The sequence below is a fragment of the Hylaeus anthracinus genome, unplaced genomic scaffold, assembly GCF_026225885.1.
Source record: "Hylaeus anthracinus isolate JK02 unplaced genomic scaffold, UHH_iyHylAnth1.0_haploid 11985, whole genome shotgun sequence".
Lineage (NCBI taxonomy): Eukaryota > Metazoa > Arthropoda > Insecta > Hymenoptera > Colletidae > Hylaeus > Hylaeus anthracinus.
This window is the reverse complement of record NW_026534333.1, coordinates 947,230-965,738: the sequence shown is the minus strand read 5'-3', so window position 1 is coordinate 965,738 and position 18,509 is coordinate 947,230. Positions and strand designations below refer to the sequence as shown.

The window sequence follows — 18,509 nt, the reverse complement described above, 5'->3', positions numbered from 1 at the left end:
TATACGTAAATAAGACGTCAGTTCTGGTCAGACTAAAACCCTCAAAATCCATGTTGCCACAATTATTTGCTGCTGTTCGTATACAATCTACAAAGAATAAGCTTCTTTGTTCGAATTCAAACATTTATAGTACATCTACTATATGTACAGCTACCAAACTTCTTTTTGTATTGGGCCCCGCGAAGGTACGATGCGCCACTGCAAGTCTATTTCGTATATCGTACACGCTTTACTCTGGATAAGTTCAACATTCTAAGGGACAACACTTCTTTTTACGTTTTATGTGGAAATGAAATTTGTTCAAATTCCCAAAAAATCGATTCGGAATAGACTCGTGTTAATCGTAACGACACACGGAAGATGTGCTTCGAGAGAAAATGCACGCTATCAAAATTTTGAATATACGCCAATGAAGGTACAATCCGATTAAAAATTCTCTCGTACCCGATTAAAGCCTAAGCGTCATGTCGAGAATTTCACTCGTAACAAATGTTTTTTTCTTATTTTGTACGTCGTTGCAGAACTATAGGTAGATGCATATGCATCTTGTAGTTATAGTTTTCTAAGCGGTACTCTACTAAACATATTTTAAACGTGTCATCATCGAATGAAACCTTACCATGCAAACTGTACCTATACAGAAACCGAAGTAAATAATACTTCGAATACGAACGAGCATTTATATTTTAGTCTCGTTGAACCCGGTTTGTAGTCTACAGGAGTTTGTCTTTGATTTTTTTTGCTAGCACGAAGTATAGTCTACGTTACGGAGCAATTCTTCCAGAACAGGGTTACTTGCACGTGTGCGCAGAGTATATATAATAAGTGTAAACGTATGCGTGCTATGCTCGAGAGCGCGATTCGGTTGATCTCGATATGCTTGCCGGAAACAGCCGAATCTTTTGGCGCAAAGTTCGCTCGAGTTTCATTAGTTCTTCCGCTTAGTCGAATATGCCGCGCTGTCTTCGTCTACCAATCAACGTGTTTCAGTGATTCTCAATTAAGACAAAGCGATAGTTTGTAGGTAAAACATTTTCCTTGTATTTTTTTCGGCTTTTTTACAAACCTATGATTCTTATGGAGATAACACACGTCAGTGGCGAAAATGGAAATCGACAAAAGCGTTTTTGTTGTTCTAAATTAAAAGTGCACATACACTGTTACATGCATGTATTCCGATTACTACGAATTCGTAATTATTCGCATACTATTAGCTCGTCGATATTTCTGAAACACCATTCCTGACCGATCATCCGTCGCATGTGCGGGCTGCATGGAACAACACGTTTGTGTCGCTGATCGATTTAACGTGATCTTTATTGGCCAAGATACAATTAGTCAAGCATCTGTTCGTCGAGAAGCTGTCGTCTCTTGGGATCATTTACGCATTTGTATGATGCGTACGTGGCGATGTCTCTGTATTTTAACTTTGTTTTGTTAATTTTTATCCATAATTAACGATTTCGTCAATAGCTATGCGTTTCTTTTGCTCGCCAAAAGTGGCTCGAAGTGTATGCAGTTCGCCTCGCATTCCGTTGCGACGTGCGAAACGTGCACACGTTTCGAATGGGTTCGAATTTTTGTGGAAAGCGCAGCGGCATGCCTAGACTGCCAACGACTTTTGTCAGATTCAGATGCGTTCACCTCTTGTGCCACCGTTTCCTATATTTTGTTTCGATAATTGTTCCAGTTAACAAAGGAAGTTTGGCAACACGAACGTTTACACAAAATCTTTACAGAAATACAGTTTATACATATAAATTCCTTTTTTTTATTGAAATTTTCTCTCTGAAGTAAATGTCCATCTAGTGGTGAATAGACTGTACTAGCTTAGGCTTCTGATCAGCGCCATCGGTGGGAAAATGCTCAAGTTTGTAGTGAAAATAGTTCCTACTGATACTGCTAGATGGACGCCAGCAACCATAATTGCCCTCGCCATCTAGCGTTGAAGAGGTCGAACTAATTTTGGGAATTTGGTCAGCGCCTCTATCGGGAAAACGTCCAAGTTTGTCCTCGAATAGTTTATATTTTCACTGCTAGATGGCGCCATTATTACCGGCATGGTGGTAATGTACCGACATGGGTCGGTAAATACAGTGTAATGGCGCCATCTAGCGTGAATAGTAAGAACTATTTCTCGACAAACTTGAGTGTTTTCCCACCGGTGGCGCCACTAGCTATGAGGTTCCTGTCTAAACTTATAGACACCTATATATATATATATAAAAGCAATTAAATGTTTAAACGATATATTTCTATAATATATTGTAGTATTATAAAGCAAAGAATCATATGAATTGTGCGTTCATCGAAAAATGAAAAATTTCTCACTGGTTCGTCTTTCGCTCGATGTTTCGCTAGACTAGTTGCATTTTGGACAATCGTTCTAATTAAATTAAGATTACAAGGTAGACGTCTTATATTTAATTTACAATATCATCCTAAACGAACACGATACATACCGATTTGCGAAAAATTCCAGCTGCTCGTTGCTCTCCAGTGGGAAGCTCGAGAAGCGTTGCCCGTGGGAATCCGAGCGTCCACGACACGACACGAGTTCTCGTCTCGGCTCGGTGAGTCGATCGCGCACGCAGTCGTGCTCGAGCAGAAGTGCGAGTTGGGTTGGTGAGAGTTTGTTCGTGCTCGTGATCGTTTACGTTTTGGTGTCGCGTTCAGTGTTTCCGATTTCTTTAACGATTTTCGCGTGGACCGTTTGTCGATCGACGCGAAGATGACACCTCGCCGGTTTCTACGTTAAACAAGGCTCCCGTGCAAGGCAACGCACGCCAACCAGCAGGATGATGCAGGAAATCACGGACCAGTCCTCCAGGACGGTACTCCTTAACACGTTTGTCGTGAAAAAGAAACGGTGCAGGGTCTACTTTCATCGCGGCACGCTGATTTGGGAAACGGAGAAACCGCCGTACAGTAAGTAGACCTGTCTTTGCGTTCTCGCGATCGTCGTCGAAACATCGAAGAACGGGATACCTTCGAGTGGTATTCGAACGTTGGAATCGATCATCGTAACAGCGATATTTTTTTTATTATTGTACTCCGTTTCGGTAGAGCAATCATAGACGCGTATCCGTAGTTTAAAGGGCACGTATTCGACGATGAACCTGATGTTGTTGTTTCGCAAAAGAGAATGCGTCGTTGTAAGGGCTAGGTTTCTGCCCGTTAGGGGTGGGGGTGTTGTGTACATGTACTGGAAAATAGAATGGGTCAAGGGAGAGCCTTTTCGACGTTTGGAACGTTTTCACAGACCGCTGTCGAATAACTCGGTTCAGTTTTCGGCGTTTGGTTTATCGCGCTCTTTTTAGTTGTATTTTGTCGATTACGTGTTTCGTGTCCCATTATGCGATTTTATTTTATTCTTCGAAAAGCAAATTCTTAATTGGAAACATTATGCGACAGAGGGTTAATTTAACGCCGGTCGATCGAAACAGAGTCCTGACTACGATATCTGATCTTGAATGATCGATCGTCGCGTACCTAGAGATAAATCTACAGGGTGTCTCAAAAATGTTGTAATAAATTGAAAGAGGTGGTTGGGGAGATGATTTGAAATAACTTTTTCCTTAGCGAAAATGTTGTACGAGGCTTCATTGAGGAGATAGTAACGGAAAACACTGACCAATCAGAGCGCGCGGATACCGTTGCAGCGGCCGCGGTAGCGAAGGCTACGTGCTAAGCGGCCGCGCTTGTACGCAAACAAGCGACTCGGCGTGCATCGAAGGACATTGGACGCGGCCGCTTAGCTCGTAGCCATCGCTACCGCGGCCGCTCCAACGGTATCCGCGCGCTCTGATTGGTCAGTGTTTTCCGTTAATATCTCCTCAACGAAGCCTCGGACAACATTTTCGCTAAGGAAAAAGTTGCTTCAAATCGTCTCCCCAACCACCTCTTTCAATTTGTTACAACATTTTTGGGACACCCTGTATAGGACGAGCGACCGGCAATGCTTCCAGTTTGACCTAAATTTTGGTTCCAGTTGTTGCAAAGCTTGGCAGTATCGTTTCATTAGAACTTGTTGGTTATTGGCAGTATTATGAACACGATAAATGTAGCGTTGGATTTCAGACCGAATCGGAGCCGCCCTTCTCGCTTCCTTTCGGAGAAATGTATATACCTGCGTCGCAAAGTTTTGCGTAAAACGTTGACCCGATCTGTTTGTGGATTCTCGCGGATGGCGATACAGGAAACTCGATGGAAATTCACGGTTCCGTGACGAAATTTTTCCGGGAATTGTTGCGAAACTCGATGGAGAGTTTCTAGTTTTGTTCGATCGTTCGTGGCACGCGCGACAAAGTCGAAGAATAGAGGCGAAAAAGTTGCTCGTATCGCGAGCAAGGTGTCATCGATTTGTTCCCAATTCCGCTGCGTTAATAAAGCGGCATACTCGAACCTTTACCGTTTACCGAACGTTTACGAACACTCTTGAAAAGAAAACATTCACGGCGCGTTTTATCTTAGCACTTTGAAACGAAGAGAATTTGTTTGGAGTTGGCTGAAAACGATTCCGTAATATTGTTGGAGCGATAAGGGTTCAAGGATCCCGTGGCGTAGACACACCTTTGCATGGAAATGTTGCGTGGCGTTTAACCGGTTGATAAAGTATTTGTGGAATCGTTGGGCAACGGTGCCGTTTAGCACCGTTCGAGAAATACTGGATGAAAGAACCGAGGGAATCGGAGCGGACGCGGCGTTCCAAAAATTGCTGCCGCTAAATTTATTTTGGTGGACGGTGTCGCGATGAGAGATGCGACCCAACGGGATAACAAGGTGCGCGGACGAATTCCATCGAGCACCGTCGTTATTTCCATTTCGGACGAACGCGCCGAGTCATCAACGTGTCGATAGATTCGTGCTGCATTTTAATGCTATCGTTATCAGGAGGAGAAATCCTGGTCGTACTTGGTCATTATCTCCGCGGGTGACATGGCTTGCGTCGTTTGATCGCTGTCGTTCGCTCGAGCCCCTTCCCTCTCTCTTCGATTTACGTCTGAGCACATTTTGCAGAATCGCCTGTACCTTTCATTAGCATTTCGAAGCTTCCTCCTCTTGCTTTTTCACCGAAAATTATACCGTCGTTGGCATCAACGTACCGTCCGCGTATCCACTTTCCTGTTCGTTGCGTTCTAAACGTTAAAACGATCCGTGAAAAGGAACGAATTCCGAGCTGCAGCGCATCGCAACGGACGATTTGCGCAGATTTTTCTTGCCGTGTTCGACACGCGGACGATCCAAACTGGTTTCGTAAACATCTCTGCTTCGGGTCGCGTTACTTCTTTTTTCATAATTTGCCAGCAGTTCCACGCGGCAAGGTCAACGAAAAGTAGCGCTACGAGCATTGAAATTTGTTCGCGTATGGATAGATAACGAGTTTTCTAGGCAAATTGATATTTAAATGTCGCTCGTAAGTCAACGGCGAAGCAACCGATACGTTGCAACGTCTATTTTCTGTTCGGCAGTCGCGTTGTTTAAGTAAATGTTGTTCGACACCCACTAGACTGATTAGGTTGGCGAACATCGGGAACGAAATTATTAGGTCGTTCCGTAAGTTCGCGCCGAAGACTGTGTCGAAATTTAATAAAAAAAAAATCACAGAAATTTTCTAGTAACGGTACAACGACTATCCGAGAGAGATGAGAAACTATTGTGAAATGAGACAGATTATCTTTTCATGCGACGCTTGAGAGTATGTTTCACATATTAATTTGAGAAATAGAAGTATAAATGGCACGAACTTTTAGGACGACCTAATAGAATACGTTCGTCGTTTATCGTGATATTTTGTCGTATAGCGCAGTTTTGTTCGTGGTTATCGTTAATCGGTTGGAACGTTTTAATTTAGAACAAATACAGCGCTACCGAAAAGCTGGATGTTATCGTTATCGCGTTAAAACGTTGAATTTTGTTCTTGTTAACCGGTTAAGTAATTCGGATCGATGAGAGAGATACGTACTGCAATCATTCAATCATCGTTGTAGACGAATCGACGTAAGGGTAATCGAACTAGTAGAAGCGTCCTGTTCGGGGCAGACGAACGATTGCAGAACCAGAGTTAGTTTTCGGTTACAAGTATTCTTTTCGAGTCAGATTTGATACGCCTTTGATACGCGATTTTCGTTCATTCGCGTCGATCGTTCTTCTAGATAAAACCAATCGTGTATTAATATGAAAATAAACAGTAACATCGAGTATACAGGGTGTCCGAAAACTCGGGGAGGAGCCGAAAATGGGGGGTAGCTGAGACGATTCCGAACAACAATTTCCTTTGCAAAAATGTCGGATGGGGCTTCGTTAAGGAGATATTAAGAGAAAATGTAGTTTCCAATCGTCGAAACACAAAATTTCAGTCTTGTAGAAAAATATACAGGGTGTCCGAAAAGTCGGGGAGGAGCCGGAAATGGGGGGTAGCTGAGACGATTCCGAACAACAATTTCCTTTGCAAAAATGTCGGATGAGGCTTCGTTGAGGAGATATCAAGCGAAAACCCCGACCAATCAGAGCGCGCGTAGACCGTTGGAGCGGCCGCGGTAGCGAAGGCTACGCGCTGGCGGCCGCGCTTGCACGCGAACAAGTGACTCGACGTGCATCGAAGCATCGACCTAGCGCGTAGCCTTCGCTACCGCGGCCGCTCCAACGGTCTACGCGCGCTCTGATTGGTCGGTGTTTTCGCTTGATATCTCCTCAACGAAGCCCCATCCGACGTTTTTGCACAGGAAATTGTTGTTCGGAATCGTCTCAGCTAACCCCCCATTTTCGGCTCCTCCCCGAGTTTTGGGACACCCTGTATAGGAATAATAAACACGGACGTATAACGATATCGGAAAAAGTTTTGTCGGATAAAAAGATAAGATAAGGTAAGAGGCGAATACTATTATCGGTATAATTAACGAGATAAAAAGTTGCGAGAGTTGCATGGCAAAGCGATTCGATCGTCGAGTCGAGAACGGAAGGATTTACGTTCTCCTGAACACGAGAGTCCGGAAAATGTCGTATCGAACGAATCGTCAGATCCGTGGAGAAATGTGCATCGCGTCGATCGCGTTACACAGCCAACTGCTATGCGCGTCGATGTTCTCGTGCGTGCTCGGAATGCCGATCGAGTCTTCTTCGGTGATCGGCTCGCCTAAAAGCAGGAACACATGTAGCTACGCTCGGCCTTGAAATTAATTTCCATATCGTTCCATTTCCGCGTACAACCGCCGACGCTTGATACTCGAAAAAAAAAAAAAAAAGATAAAAACCACGACAATTATCGACTCGAACGTAATAAGTATACCATTAACGAGCAATAAGTATACAGGATAAACTCGCGGACTTCGAGAGAATACTTCGTCGTTGTTTTCGTTTACTCGTCCAACGATCGGATCGTCGTTCCGAAATTACGTAAAGACACTTAACGAGGGTTTCGTTGGTAATTTATAAAAAGAATATCGATAATTCGCGCGTCGGTGTTTTACAAGAGGTTTTGTTTCGTGAATGTCCAAGGAGTTGAGCGTCAATAGAGACGGAGTAAACAAAGTTGAATCACGTTCGCGTGCAGTCGAGTATCGAGTGTAATACAAAGGGAGCGCTACAAAGATGGAATAAATTAGAATTAGTCGACGGTTTTTGTTAGTCCATCTGTGTTGACCGATGTTACTGCGAAATGCTTTCATTTGCACGAGATTACCGTATCTTCATTCGCAGTTTCGTTTAACGTGGAATTACGGAAAGGGCTACGAAAAGTACAGGAACGCTGCGAATCGAGCAGGAGCTACGGTTAATCGATAGAGGAGCAAACAGTCCGAATTCTTAAGAAATCAAGTATCCTGTATTGGGTGAAAGAAAGAAATATTCGATGATCGGTAACGGCGCGTTGTCGTTCCATCGCGCTCTTTCGCTTTTCGACTTCGCCTACTTTGCGGAGCGAAAGCGGGTAATCGAACGGCTTATAGAATCCATTGTACCCTGGTCGAACTCGCGTGCTGGCTCACGCGTAGAACATTCGTTCGATAGCGGATCGGTGCACTAGCTCGACCGTCGCCGATTGGATTTTAATTACCACAGCTGCAACCGCGCACCTCGTTTCAGCTTTGCGTTTCCCGTGTTGCGTAACGAGAAACGAGAGACCAACGTTCAGCGCGCGTCGTTCTTCTATCATTTTGCTGAGAAGAGGGTCGAAAACCTCGAGTACAGACCGCAAACGTTACGAATGCGTCGAGTACCGATTTAGATAAAACGTAACGGTAAGTACACAAAGACAAATCGGATCGGAGTAAACCAAGTAATCGGTACACGAATCTTAGACAAAAGGTTTCGTAAACAAGCCAACGGTGATAACGTAGAAGAAAGAAACCGAAATGTCATGCGATAGCGCGAATGTATTATCTGCTCGGCTAGGCGCGTATGCTAGTTTTGCAACAAGCCGCGTATCACAGGTATCCCATTAACGAGTAGACGGGAAAATAATAGGTAATCCGAAACAAAGAATGCAACCGAACGAGAGTTTTACGTAAGGCGTAGACACGCGAAAGGAAAACTTGCGAGTTGCGATATATTTACATATGTGTACGTAGACGGGAGTACGCGCGTACGCATACTTTTACGTGAATTTATACGGTTGCCCCTTTACGTAATATCTCTTGGCCTGCCAAACTGGTTCTCCAAGCGTGGACAAATTGCTGCGACGTCATTCGACCCGACCTCGTCGATCCTGTAAAACCTTCCAGTCCCGTTACCCTCGAATGTCCTTTGAACCGGTGGCACTTTGCCACGCGTCCCAATTATCTCGACGACGCCGACGTCGAGGCGGACCAGGCTCTCCGCATACGTCGAGGCCGCATCTGCAACGATAATCAGCCCTTACCTAAACCCACGCGGCTTTCTGCCTCTTTCCTCGTACCGCGTATCGTATCTTAAACTTCGACGTTGGGTTCGCTTCGTCGGACATCCACGCGATTCGGGGATGAGAAGCTATGCGAATAGACAAACATCAGGAACGAACGATTACTTCTTCTTAACGAGCGACGAGAGCGCAATGTAGGTCGAGCGATTCATTTATTTCGACGATTGCTCGCTCAAAGCGATCGACGAGATCATAATCCGAGCAACGTGTACGGGTTTCCAAGAAGCCCATTCGTAAGAACAAATCTACTCGCTATAAGGTCCGAACGCTCGCATCCAATAACTAGGATGTCCGACTTTGCAAACTGTCTACCGGCGGATAATTGAAAGTCGCGCAACGTGTGCCGATCGCTGACACAAGGAGGAACTCGTCTAAAAACATTTCGCACGAATAGCGAGAATTTCTGTCGATTCGAGAAACTGACGTCGCGAGTTTGGTCCAATTTATCCGAAAACGAATTAGGACGGTTCTTTCTTCTAGCAATCTCGATGCGATACATATTATTCTTACGATAAGGAGGATTATCCTAACGAAATGTTTTGCTCGCATGCGCGTTCTCTGCTGGAGAAGCGTCGAGCAAAAAAGTGAGTCGATGACTCGTCGTGTTTTCTTTATAATTGTTTTTCGCACAGCTGCTTATGTAAGCAGATTACTATTATACAGAGTTGTATTCGTAATTACACGACACCGAGACACCGAGTGGTTCGCTCGAGATACTAATTACGCTGGAAAATTACTCTGGAAAATTACTCTGGAAAATTACTCTGGAAAATCACGCGATGTTTAATTAATTCGGGAAGTGGCTCGGTCGTAGCATACGGATAGTATCGACAAAAGTCTCGGGGAGTGGCAAGGAGAAGGAAAGAGTGGACGCGACGAAGACGGTAGTAGCAAAGTGGCGGATACGGTTCCTTGTTCCAGAAAGGATAGGAAGGAATTATTGAAAAATACGTTAAAGACATTGTAAATTACGTATTAGGTTTACGTTTGTAGAAGTTTGTCGATGAGTGAGCGTGGACCGTGCTGGAACGTTCTGGTTGCCACGCAATGAGCATGACGGAGCTTTCCAGAAGTTTCATGCGGGAACTACAGAATAGTTGAGCATGTTTACGTGGGTAGCGAGACGGAGGGAAACGTTGACCACTACCTAAGCTATTCTTAGAGCAAGTCAGAAGAGAGACGCGGCGATGGAAGAGTAACAGGTGAACCGCTTTTTACTTGCAACATGCGAAATTCCGTAGCGCGCACCTGAGTACCTAGGATATCGATGCAGGTGCGATCTATCTATCGCTCGAGCCTCGATTGCACTCGTAAGAGGAATTCGTAATTCGTCCTGTTTGGCGTGCGTACGTCAACTGCAGCTAGAATTTGTTCAGGTAAATTTAGGCACGGGTCGTTGGCACCGATCTCCAGAGACGGTGCGGACCTTCGGATTAGGCGAGCGAGGGGGACCGAAGACCGGAGAAGGTCGACGGTTTACGCGAACGGGCTCACCTTCGTTCCTCGCGTCCACTTTCGACACCGTCTCGCGATCACGCCTATTCCTCGCGGCGTAGGAAGCTCTCACTAGGCCAGACTTCCTTGTTTTCAGAGGACTTTGACCCAGCGATGCGGCCGCTGATTAATTCTCGTCTATGTTAAACGCTGCTCTATCGCTTTCCGTAATTAAAATCGCTCGACAGACGTCTGGCGGTATCCGGTTTTTCCAGGACTTACACGTGTACCCACGCAGCGGAAACTTTTACGGTTTAATGGTTTCGCGAATGTTGTGTCTCGCGGATACTGCAAGTGCGACCCATAAACACGTTTAGGCTTTGTTCCAAGACTCGAGGGGCTTCGTCGATGCAGAGCCAATGGAGGCTCGACGAGAGAGTTACTGTCGGGAAACGTGGCCTTAAAATCGCTAGACAAGGGAGATCGTCTTTTGGTATAGTTGCACGCTCGAAAAAAAATGTGGGACGCGAGTCGCTGGATGACGCGCGAACGAAACGCGCGAGATCGTCGCTGACGTTCACTGTATTCGATCCGTGTCACGTTACGAAATTCTTTCTCGTTAATAAACTGTGACGTCTAGAGCGGCGTTAATTTCTTTCACGTCTCGCAAATTGTATCGCGATATTTTCACGTCGTACGTTAGCGATTAATGCGGCTCGAGAAGCGCATAGAAACGGCTCGTGTTTGGAATGATCGTTTCTCGTTCGATCGTACTTGAATTGTAAATGAGACTGACATTTTTAGCGTTGATTTCTGTTTACAAACGTACTTGCAAGCACCGCAATGGAAATAATGACTGAAACCTCATAAGATCTTGTAACATCTCCTAACACTTCTTTACACGTACCAACACCACCTGACATTTCCACATTAACCTCCCTTCATTTCCTGGCATATTTCCCTTAATGGGAATGTTTCGTTTCGTTTCCAGATGTAAAGAAATCATCGGTATCGTTGCTGCCATTAACGTTGTTGCACCAAACGCCGCTATTATCGAGATTACATCTCGTTGCATTTCACAAGTACAAATACGTTCGACTTATCGCGTCATCGAAAGTTTCTCAATGTCCATTGTGGTCGCGGGGCTTGATGCCGTTGTTGACAATGCCGTTTGTTTTGTCTCGAGGGTTCTTTTGTTTTAGCACGACAGGAATTTATTGGGTAGCAAACGATAAAGGAATCCAGTAGAAACTCTAAAAAGAATTATTTCGATTTTACTTCTTTTCGAGAGTTTGTACGTTTGAACAAAGACGGTTGCAAAATGGTAGAAATAAAAGGTTGGTATGCGGCAGTTATGGCGCGCCATTCTGTTCGCTGTTAAAAGCATGGCTCGCGAGACGTTGGAGAGCAATTACGCGAAGCAGTCTCGAAAGAAAGGAACCGATTCAACCGTCGACGCACAAAACTCCGTACCTCGTGAAATAAATTGGATGACTCGAGACCCCGGCTGGAGCGTTTATTATTTCGATCGCGTTCTCCTGGTGCGTGATGTGTAGCTACACGTTCGTGACACGCGATCGAAAGATATACTCAATTTTCGATCGAACGAATGCGAAGACTCGCGCTGGAAATTGCTCAGCGACTATTCCAATTATTGTCACGTATCCGTTTACAATTTCAAATAACAACGGATCGCCGAACCTTTTGCTAAATCGTTAAAATCGTCCGACGACTTTGTTTATGCGCGAACTAATCTGTTCCGTGGATAATCGCTGTGAATAAATTTGTCGTAAATGTAAAAGGTTCGCTGTTATCCGTTTTATCGAGTTGTTTAAGGTCGACGTTTTTCCGGGTTTGAGGCTAGAGTTACCTCTCTCTACGTAAACTGTTAAACATCGAATACTTGTAAATTGGTTTGCTATATTTTTCTAGCAAGATGGACGCTACCCCTGACGGACGTGCTGGCCGTTCGTTACGGAGACGATTGGATCCCGGGGGTGAACGCTAAAGAGAAACAACCACCTACGTCGCCCACGTCTCCTACCGTTTGCCCTACCAACTTCATTTTACATTACGCCGTTCGCGGACCAAAGAACAAATGGAGTCATCACAGTGTCACGATGAGCCACACCGATCCCAGACAAGTGGCTTCCTGGGTCAAGACCATACGAAATTATCTGATGGGTGAGCGCGGTCTTTGCATCGATCACTTGGTTACTTATTTTCTTTTTTCGTCTATGGCAGAGAAATGGCGGCCGTGTGAATAATGTACCGTGTATCGATCGTTAAAGTTCGCCGTTACAAAAACATCCTGTCAACGGAATAATCGAATAAATCGATTACTACCGGCGTCATCGAGAAAGTAACAAGTTTCGCGGTTTGAGTAGCAATTTTTAACAGTACTTTTAATTAATTCATTTCATTGTTCGAGATTCGGTTAATCCATGGCTCGGTATTCCGCGACGAGAGCGAGTAGAAAGGATTAATCGTAGCGCATGCTGGAACTGGGTCGTTGGTTACGGTTCAAGGCTGCGCAGCCACAAGGCACTTTTTTAACACCTCGCCGCGTATAAAAACGAACAGTGAAACAAAGAAACGTAAAGTTAATTTTATGCGATACGTTGAACGCGATCGTTTGCAACTCTTATCGCAGGAGTTTTATCGAAATATTTGCTACCTATTGTTTTTTTTTCCGTAATTACGACTTCATCCTTGACCGTTCCAATTTCACCATCCAATTGATACGCGAGCAAAAGGAGGTCGCGATCGAGATTTCGAATTTTAACCACACTTTACGCGCTGTATCGATTAAAGTCGCGCGCGTAACAGGAGCACCGGTTTACCTTGCAGAATTTTTTATTCACGCCCACGGGCCTTTCTTTCGCGAGCTCTGCACCCGTAAGCGACCAGTTTTACGTCATCGTCGTTCACCGAGGAGAAAGAAAGAGCTCTAAACCACTCGACCGTTGCACGCGCGCACTTTCCGTTGGCCAAATAAGGTGTTATTTCGGTCTAGCACCTTCGAGCACCGCGTTTATATAGGTAACCTCGCAACGGGATAGAGATCTCGACGGAACGAAAAGCAGTCGAGAATAAAACGGGGACATTGTGTTCGCGAATAATCGTAACGCGAGTACAGCTTGGAAAAGTAACAACTGCTTGTTGGCCTCGGTAGCAAATCGGAACGCCAAGTTATTCGTTCGATAGTTGCTTTCCCAACAACATCTTTTAAACTTTACACTTGATACTTTATACTTGAGAAACATCAACGTCAACGCTTTCGTTACCGCGTGCATCGCTAAGGATAATCGCTAAGGATAATCGCTAAGGATAATCGCTAAGGATGTCGCACGGCTGTCGCGACGATGGCAAGAAACGAACGCCTGTGTTATTCCCGCGAATGAGCGTGATTCCCTGAATGCGAAGATCGTGCTAGGCAAACCGGTTATGTCGTCGATCAATTCATCGCGATTCGAGAGTCGCGAGCCAAGGTCACGGTCGATACTTCAAACTCGCCACCCGACGACCGTTGGACCTTGACGTTAAAGAGCTATCCGTGAAACCTGTTTGTTACCTTAACAACTACTCGTCGGTTCGCCGCGTTTTGAATGTTTCTGAGGATCGTGGAATAATTTAAAAGTAGGCTTCGCTTCGCGATTCGTTGTTGCGATTTCGATTGTTGCTCGACGAGCGTCCTTGTCGCGCGGTCGTGAATCGAAGATCGGAAACGAACGAGTAACGATCGCGAAGGATACAAATAGGCCTCTGCGGATCGAGAACGATTTACTAGTCGGTATGAACACTTTCACCTCGGGTCAACGTCGCCGTGTCACGCGAATCGAAGAGAAAGGCAAGTTTTATTGGCAGCCGAAGAAAAAGGTTTCCCAACAAGGGAAATGTGAAAAGTTTATACGGCGTTGGAGGCAGTAAATATAGACGTGTTACGGTTAGATGTCCCGAGGTGCGAGGCTCTAGAGTACTCTAGACATTCCGCGAGTCTAATAACAAGAGCGTCGAGGAAATTTGGAAGCCTGCGGATCCCGAGCACGTCTTTAATTATAGCTGGCGATATTACCGAGTCTTTGCGAACAAAGTTATCGACCTGGCCGGTGAACCGATGCGCCGTTGCCTCTGTCGAATCGCTTTCGCTTCGAGGGAAACGTTGTCGCACGGAAAAACAACCGAGGCGTTTCTTTATCGTACGTGTAACGCGATCTCTCTTCCTAAACCGCTCCGATGGCGGAACGAGAGTGGCTCTTGTATCGATCCGGGTTCCGTGGGTTATGTTTTCTTCCAAACTGTCTGCCGTCTCCCGCTTTCCACGTCGGTGTATCTTTCGACTTTTGATTAAATTAAAACGTCATCCGTCGGAATGTTTAGGTTTGACCCACCGTCCCAGAAGAATACTGTTGTTCGTGAATCCGTTTGGCGGAAAGAAGAAAGGGGTGAAAATTTGGGAGAAGGACGTGCAGCCCTTGATGACCATCGCGGGCATCGAGACGAAGATGCTGGTCACGGAAAGGGTCGGCCACGTTCGCGACACGCTTCTGACCGCCGCCGATTTGAGCGACTTCCATGTAAGAACAGAGCGTAGACGTATAGATCTTGAACAGGTTGCGATCGGTTTCAAGCTCGCGATTCGTTTAGGCGATCGTGTGCATCGGCGGAGACGGCACCTTCGCGGAGGTGATCAACGGGCTGGTGCTGAGGACGTCGAAGGACCAACAAATCGATTTTAACGATCCCGAAGTCAGACTACCGACCCCTCCGTTGCCCATAGGCGTGATACCCAGCGGGAGCACCGACACCGTGGCGTACAGCCTTCACGGAACGACGGACGTGCAAACCGCAGCGATACATATCATTTTTGGCGACAGCACTGGCCTGGATATATCGTCCGTGCACAACGACCGGGCGTTCCTCAGGCTGTACGCCAGCGTTCTTAGTTACGGCTATCTGGGAGACGTGATTCGGGACAGCGAGAAGTTCAGGTGGATGGGTCCCCAGAGATACGACTACTCCGGTGAGTAGATGGGCTGCTGCCTCGGACTGCTCCCCGGTGTCTAAAACGATCGATCGTTGCGTTCCGACGAACAAACTCGGATTACGAACAAACAAATACGTACGTCGCGTAACGACACGGTAAATCGGCTGCTCTCAGGTTTCAAGAAAATCATCGCGAACAAAGGGTACGAGGGCGAGATACAACTTTTGTCCGATCCCTGCCATCCCGCAACGAGCACAAGATGCACGAAAAACTGCACCAGATGCTTGCAGCACATGCATAACAGCGTTCCCGACAAGGAAATTTCCAGTAAGTCGTAACCCGTGTCCAATCGTCGACGTAACACGGATACCCTTCGATAGATTTATGTTCGTTTCAGGATGGATGACCGTCAGAGGGAAATTTTTCATGGTAAACGGTGCCAACCTCGCCTGTGCTTGCTCCAGGAGTCCCATGGGTTTCAGTCCTCACTGTCACGTGGGAGATGGCTGCGTTGACGTGGTTCTAGTTCGACATACCTCGCTTCTGAACAATATCAGAATGTTGCTCAGGCTGTCCAGCAAACAGAAAACTCTGGTAGGTGCGGTAATTCGCGGATAGGACTACATACTCGTGAACGAGCAAACAAAATCTTCGAGTTTCCTAGAACAAACGCGATTCATTTCTCTATTTGTTTCTTCAAGTACGATCTACCGTTCGTCGAGGTGTACAGAGCGAGGGAGTTCACATTCCGGGCCATGCCCACGCTGCACATGCAGTCCGCGAACGATATTAACGCCGGTTATCTGAAATCGAGTCTGAGCGTGTGGAACTGCGACGGCGAGGTGATCGATAACTCCAACGTGAAAATCAGGTAAACACTCGTCTAGTTGATTCCCTAGTGCTCCGCGGTCGAGTCTGTTTACGCGCTCGCGCGCGTAACTTTACTTTGATTCCCGACGGCGTCCAAGTGCTTTTCAAGCTGTTGAAATCGATACAATTTGTTCGCAGGGTACACTGCCAACTAGTGAACGTATTCACACGGCGAGCTCAAGAACCAGTCGACGAGCGAACCTGCTTTTGTTAGTGGCGAACCGATCGACGTTCCGATGTCGCGCATCGGTTGGAACGGGAGAGCGAGCACGCCGAACGATGGCATCCAAGTCGCACAGTTCCTCGGACTTGTCCCGATTAACTACTCGCTGTGACGATATTAACGAGCGGCCATTCGAATGGCAACGATCGAACCGATCGAGCGGCAACGGTACTCGTAGGTATTATTTTTTTAACGAAATTTATTTGTTTAAAATATTTTTAATCGGATATCGGCACGAGTGCTCCGTCCTAGTGCTTTCTACAAATCATGAATATCCAAAGTTTGAAGCGCGATCATTTGGACGTTTAAAAATTATATTTATGTTCGCGTATTGTTTATGTAATCGAGACAGTATTAGATAGTATTAAATAAAAGGAAGAATATCTCGTGAATCCGAAACGCTATCGGTCGCGTGGTGTCGCTGCCGCTGGATCGCTGATCTCTACCGTCTGATCATCAACGGAATACTTCACTGTTACAGATAACATTTAAGACTTTCTTCGGGTTAAATATTCTGCTTGACGCGAATTACGGATGTTCGATTCCCATCGAAGCAATCGATTTTTAAACAGAATTAAGCCGATTCGACTCGAGAAATCGCTTTTCTAGTTGCTAACTATATCTCGCGTATACTTTGGTATTTAAGATATTACAACGAAAAAATTGAACCAGAAATCAAGCGGTAAATTACCTACCGTCTATCAGCCGTTTGAAAAATAATCGACGTTGTAGATGGTCGCGTTGCTACTCTGCTGCGACCGTCAACCGTGTGGCTGCTCTCGATAATCTAACAACGATACTCAACGAGGGCCAAATATGCTCGCGCACGTTTCAATGGTTCTTTAGAAATATCCAATGAGAAAAACGTAATAAAACCTTTCGGAAAATACTAAGGAACGAAAGGAAACTTAATTATACGAGAATCGAGCATCCCTAACGCGAACAAAGCCGCGCCTAGTGATCCTGTATCGTCTGAAAGGGGGATCTTCGAAGGAAGATCTTGGGATGCGGGACATCCTTTGCATCTGCGCTCGGCTAATATATTTTTGTTCTCTCTCTCTCTTTTTTTATCGCTCGTACTTTTAGATCGTAGCCAACGATCGTCGAACATTCCATCGTGGATGTTTTCATTCGCGGATCATTCGATAGACGGTACTTACGCAATTTTCTATGAAAGGCAATCGGCCTTTTTTTTTTTTTTTTGGTCCTTTTTCCAGCATCGCTGCACTGGCTGCGCGTTTTCGTACTTGAAACAAACACTCGAGAAGCGATTGCTGTAGATTCGGTGCACGGAGAGACTTTGTTTCTTGTATGATATTTCAAAGGATATTATCATTAAGACGAGTAAATGTAATTCGATGGTGTATATAGTCCGATAGGTATCGTCTCCCAGAGATTCGATAATATTTTTCACGTATCCTGGAAGACGATCCAAAGGGACGAGTGGAAATCTGAGACTCTTCGAGACGCTAAGAGGTGTTTGAAGAAAAGTTAAATACAGGTGCAAACATGCCTAAGAATATGTATTGCACCCAGACGCTCGAAGGATAATCGAACGTTTCGTCTTCGATAGCGTTAGAGTAGGCGATACTTTCTTTACCGTGTCTAAGACGGCTCGTTACGCGCAAGGACGAGACACGAATTGAAATTTCAAACGTAACGCCCGTAGATGTACGTTCGAGGGAAATCTGGCTGCTAGAGCTTGAACTTAGACCAAGAACGGAATACTTTGGACAGGGAAGAACCGTGCGGTATTTACTTTACCAGAAGTATTTCGACTTATTTAGTGGCGCGGTCAACGAAAGGATCGATCTTTGATTTCTCGAAGTAGGCAGCACTCGATGAAAGTAGCGAAGAGAGATTCGTCGTACGGTATAAATGTACGTTGCGCGAAACCCTGGTATGTACACAGCGAACGATCTAAATCGTTACGTGCTTCCGGTCCAGGCACGAAACGTGAAAATCTTCGGCATCGAACTCTCGCGAGGGAAGTTTCTATTTCTAGTCCGTCGCGTTCGCGCCGAGAAAAGCGTAGAACGATTTCCGTCCTTGGTTTCCGTAACGATTAAACGACGATAACTTACCACTTTCGAACGAGC

The 18,509-nt window shown here is 45.6% G+C and overlaps 1 protein-coding gene across 1 annotated transcript; it reads left to right on the top strand.

Moving 5' to 3' along the window:
- Positions 1-2,568: 2,568 nt before the first annotated feature.
- On the top strand, positions 2,569-18,461 carry LOC128887013 (ceramide kinase). The gene is made up of 8 exons (XM_054142414.1): positions 2,569-2,928; positions 12,263-12,514; positions 14,711-14,907; positions 14,978-15,353; positions 15,492-15,644; positions 15,715-15,911; positions 16,019-16,188; positions 16,326-18,461. Exons 1-8 carry the CDS (start codon positions 2,799-2,801, stop codon positions 16,399-16,401), a joined length of 1,551 nt encoding a protein of 516 aa, XP_053998389.1. The 5' UTR covers positions 2,569-2,798; the 3' UTR covers positions 16,402-18,461.
- Positions 18,462-18,509: the final 48 nt, after the last annotated feature.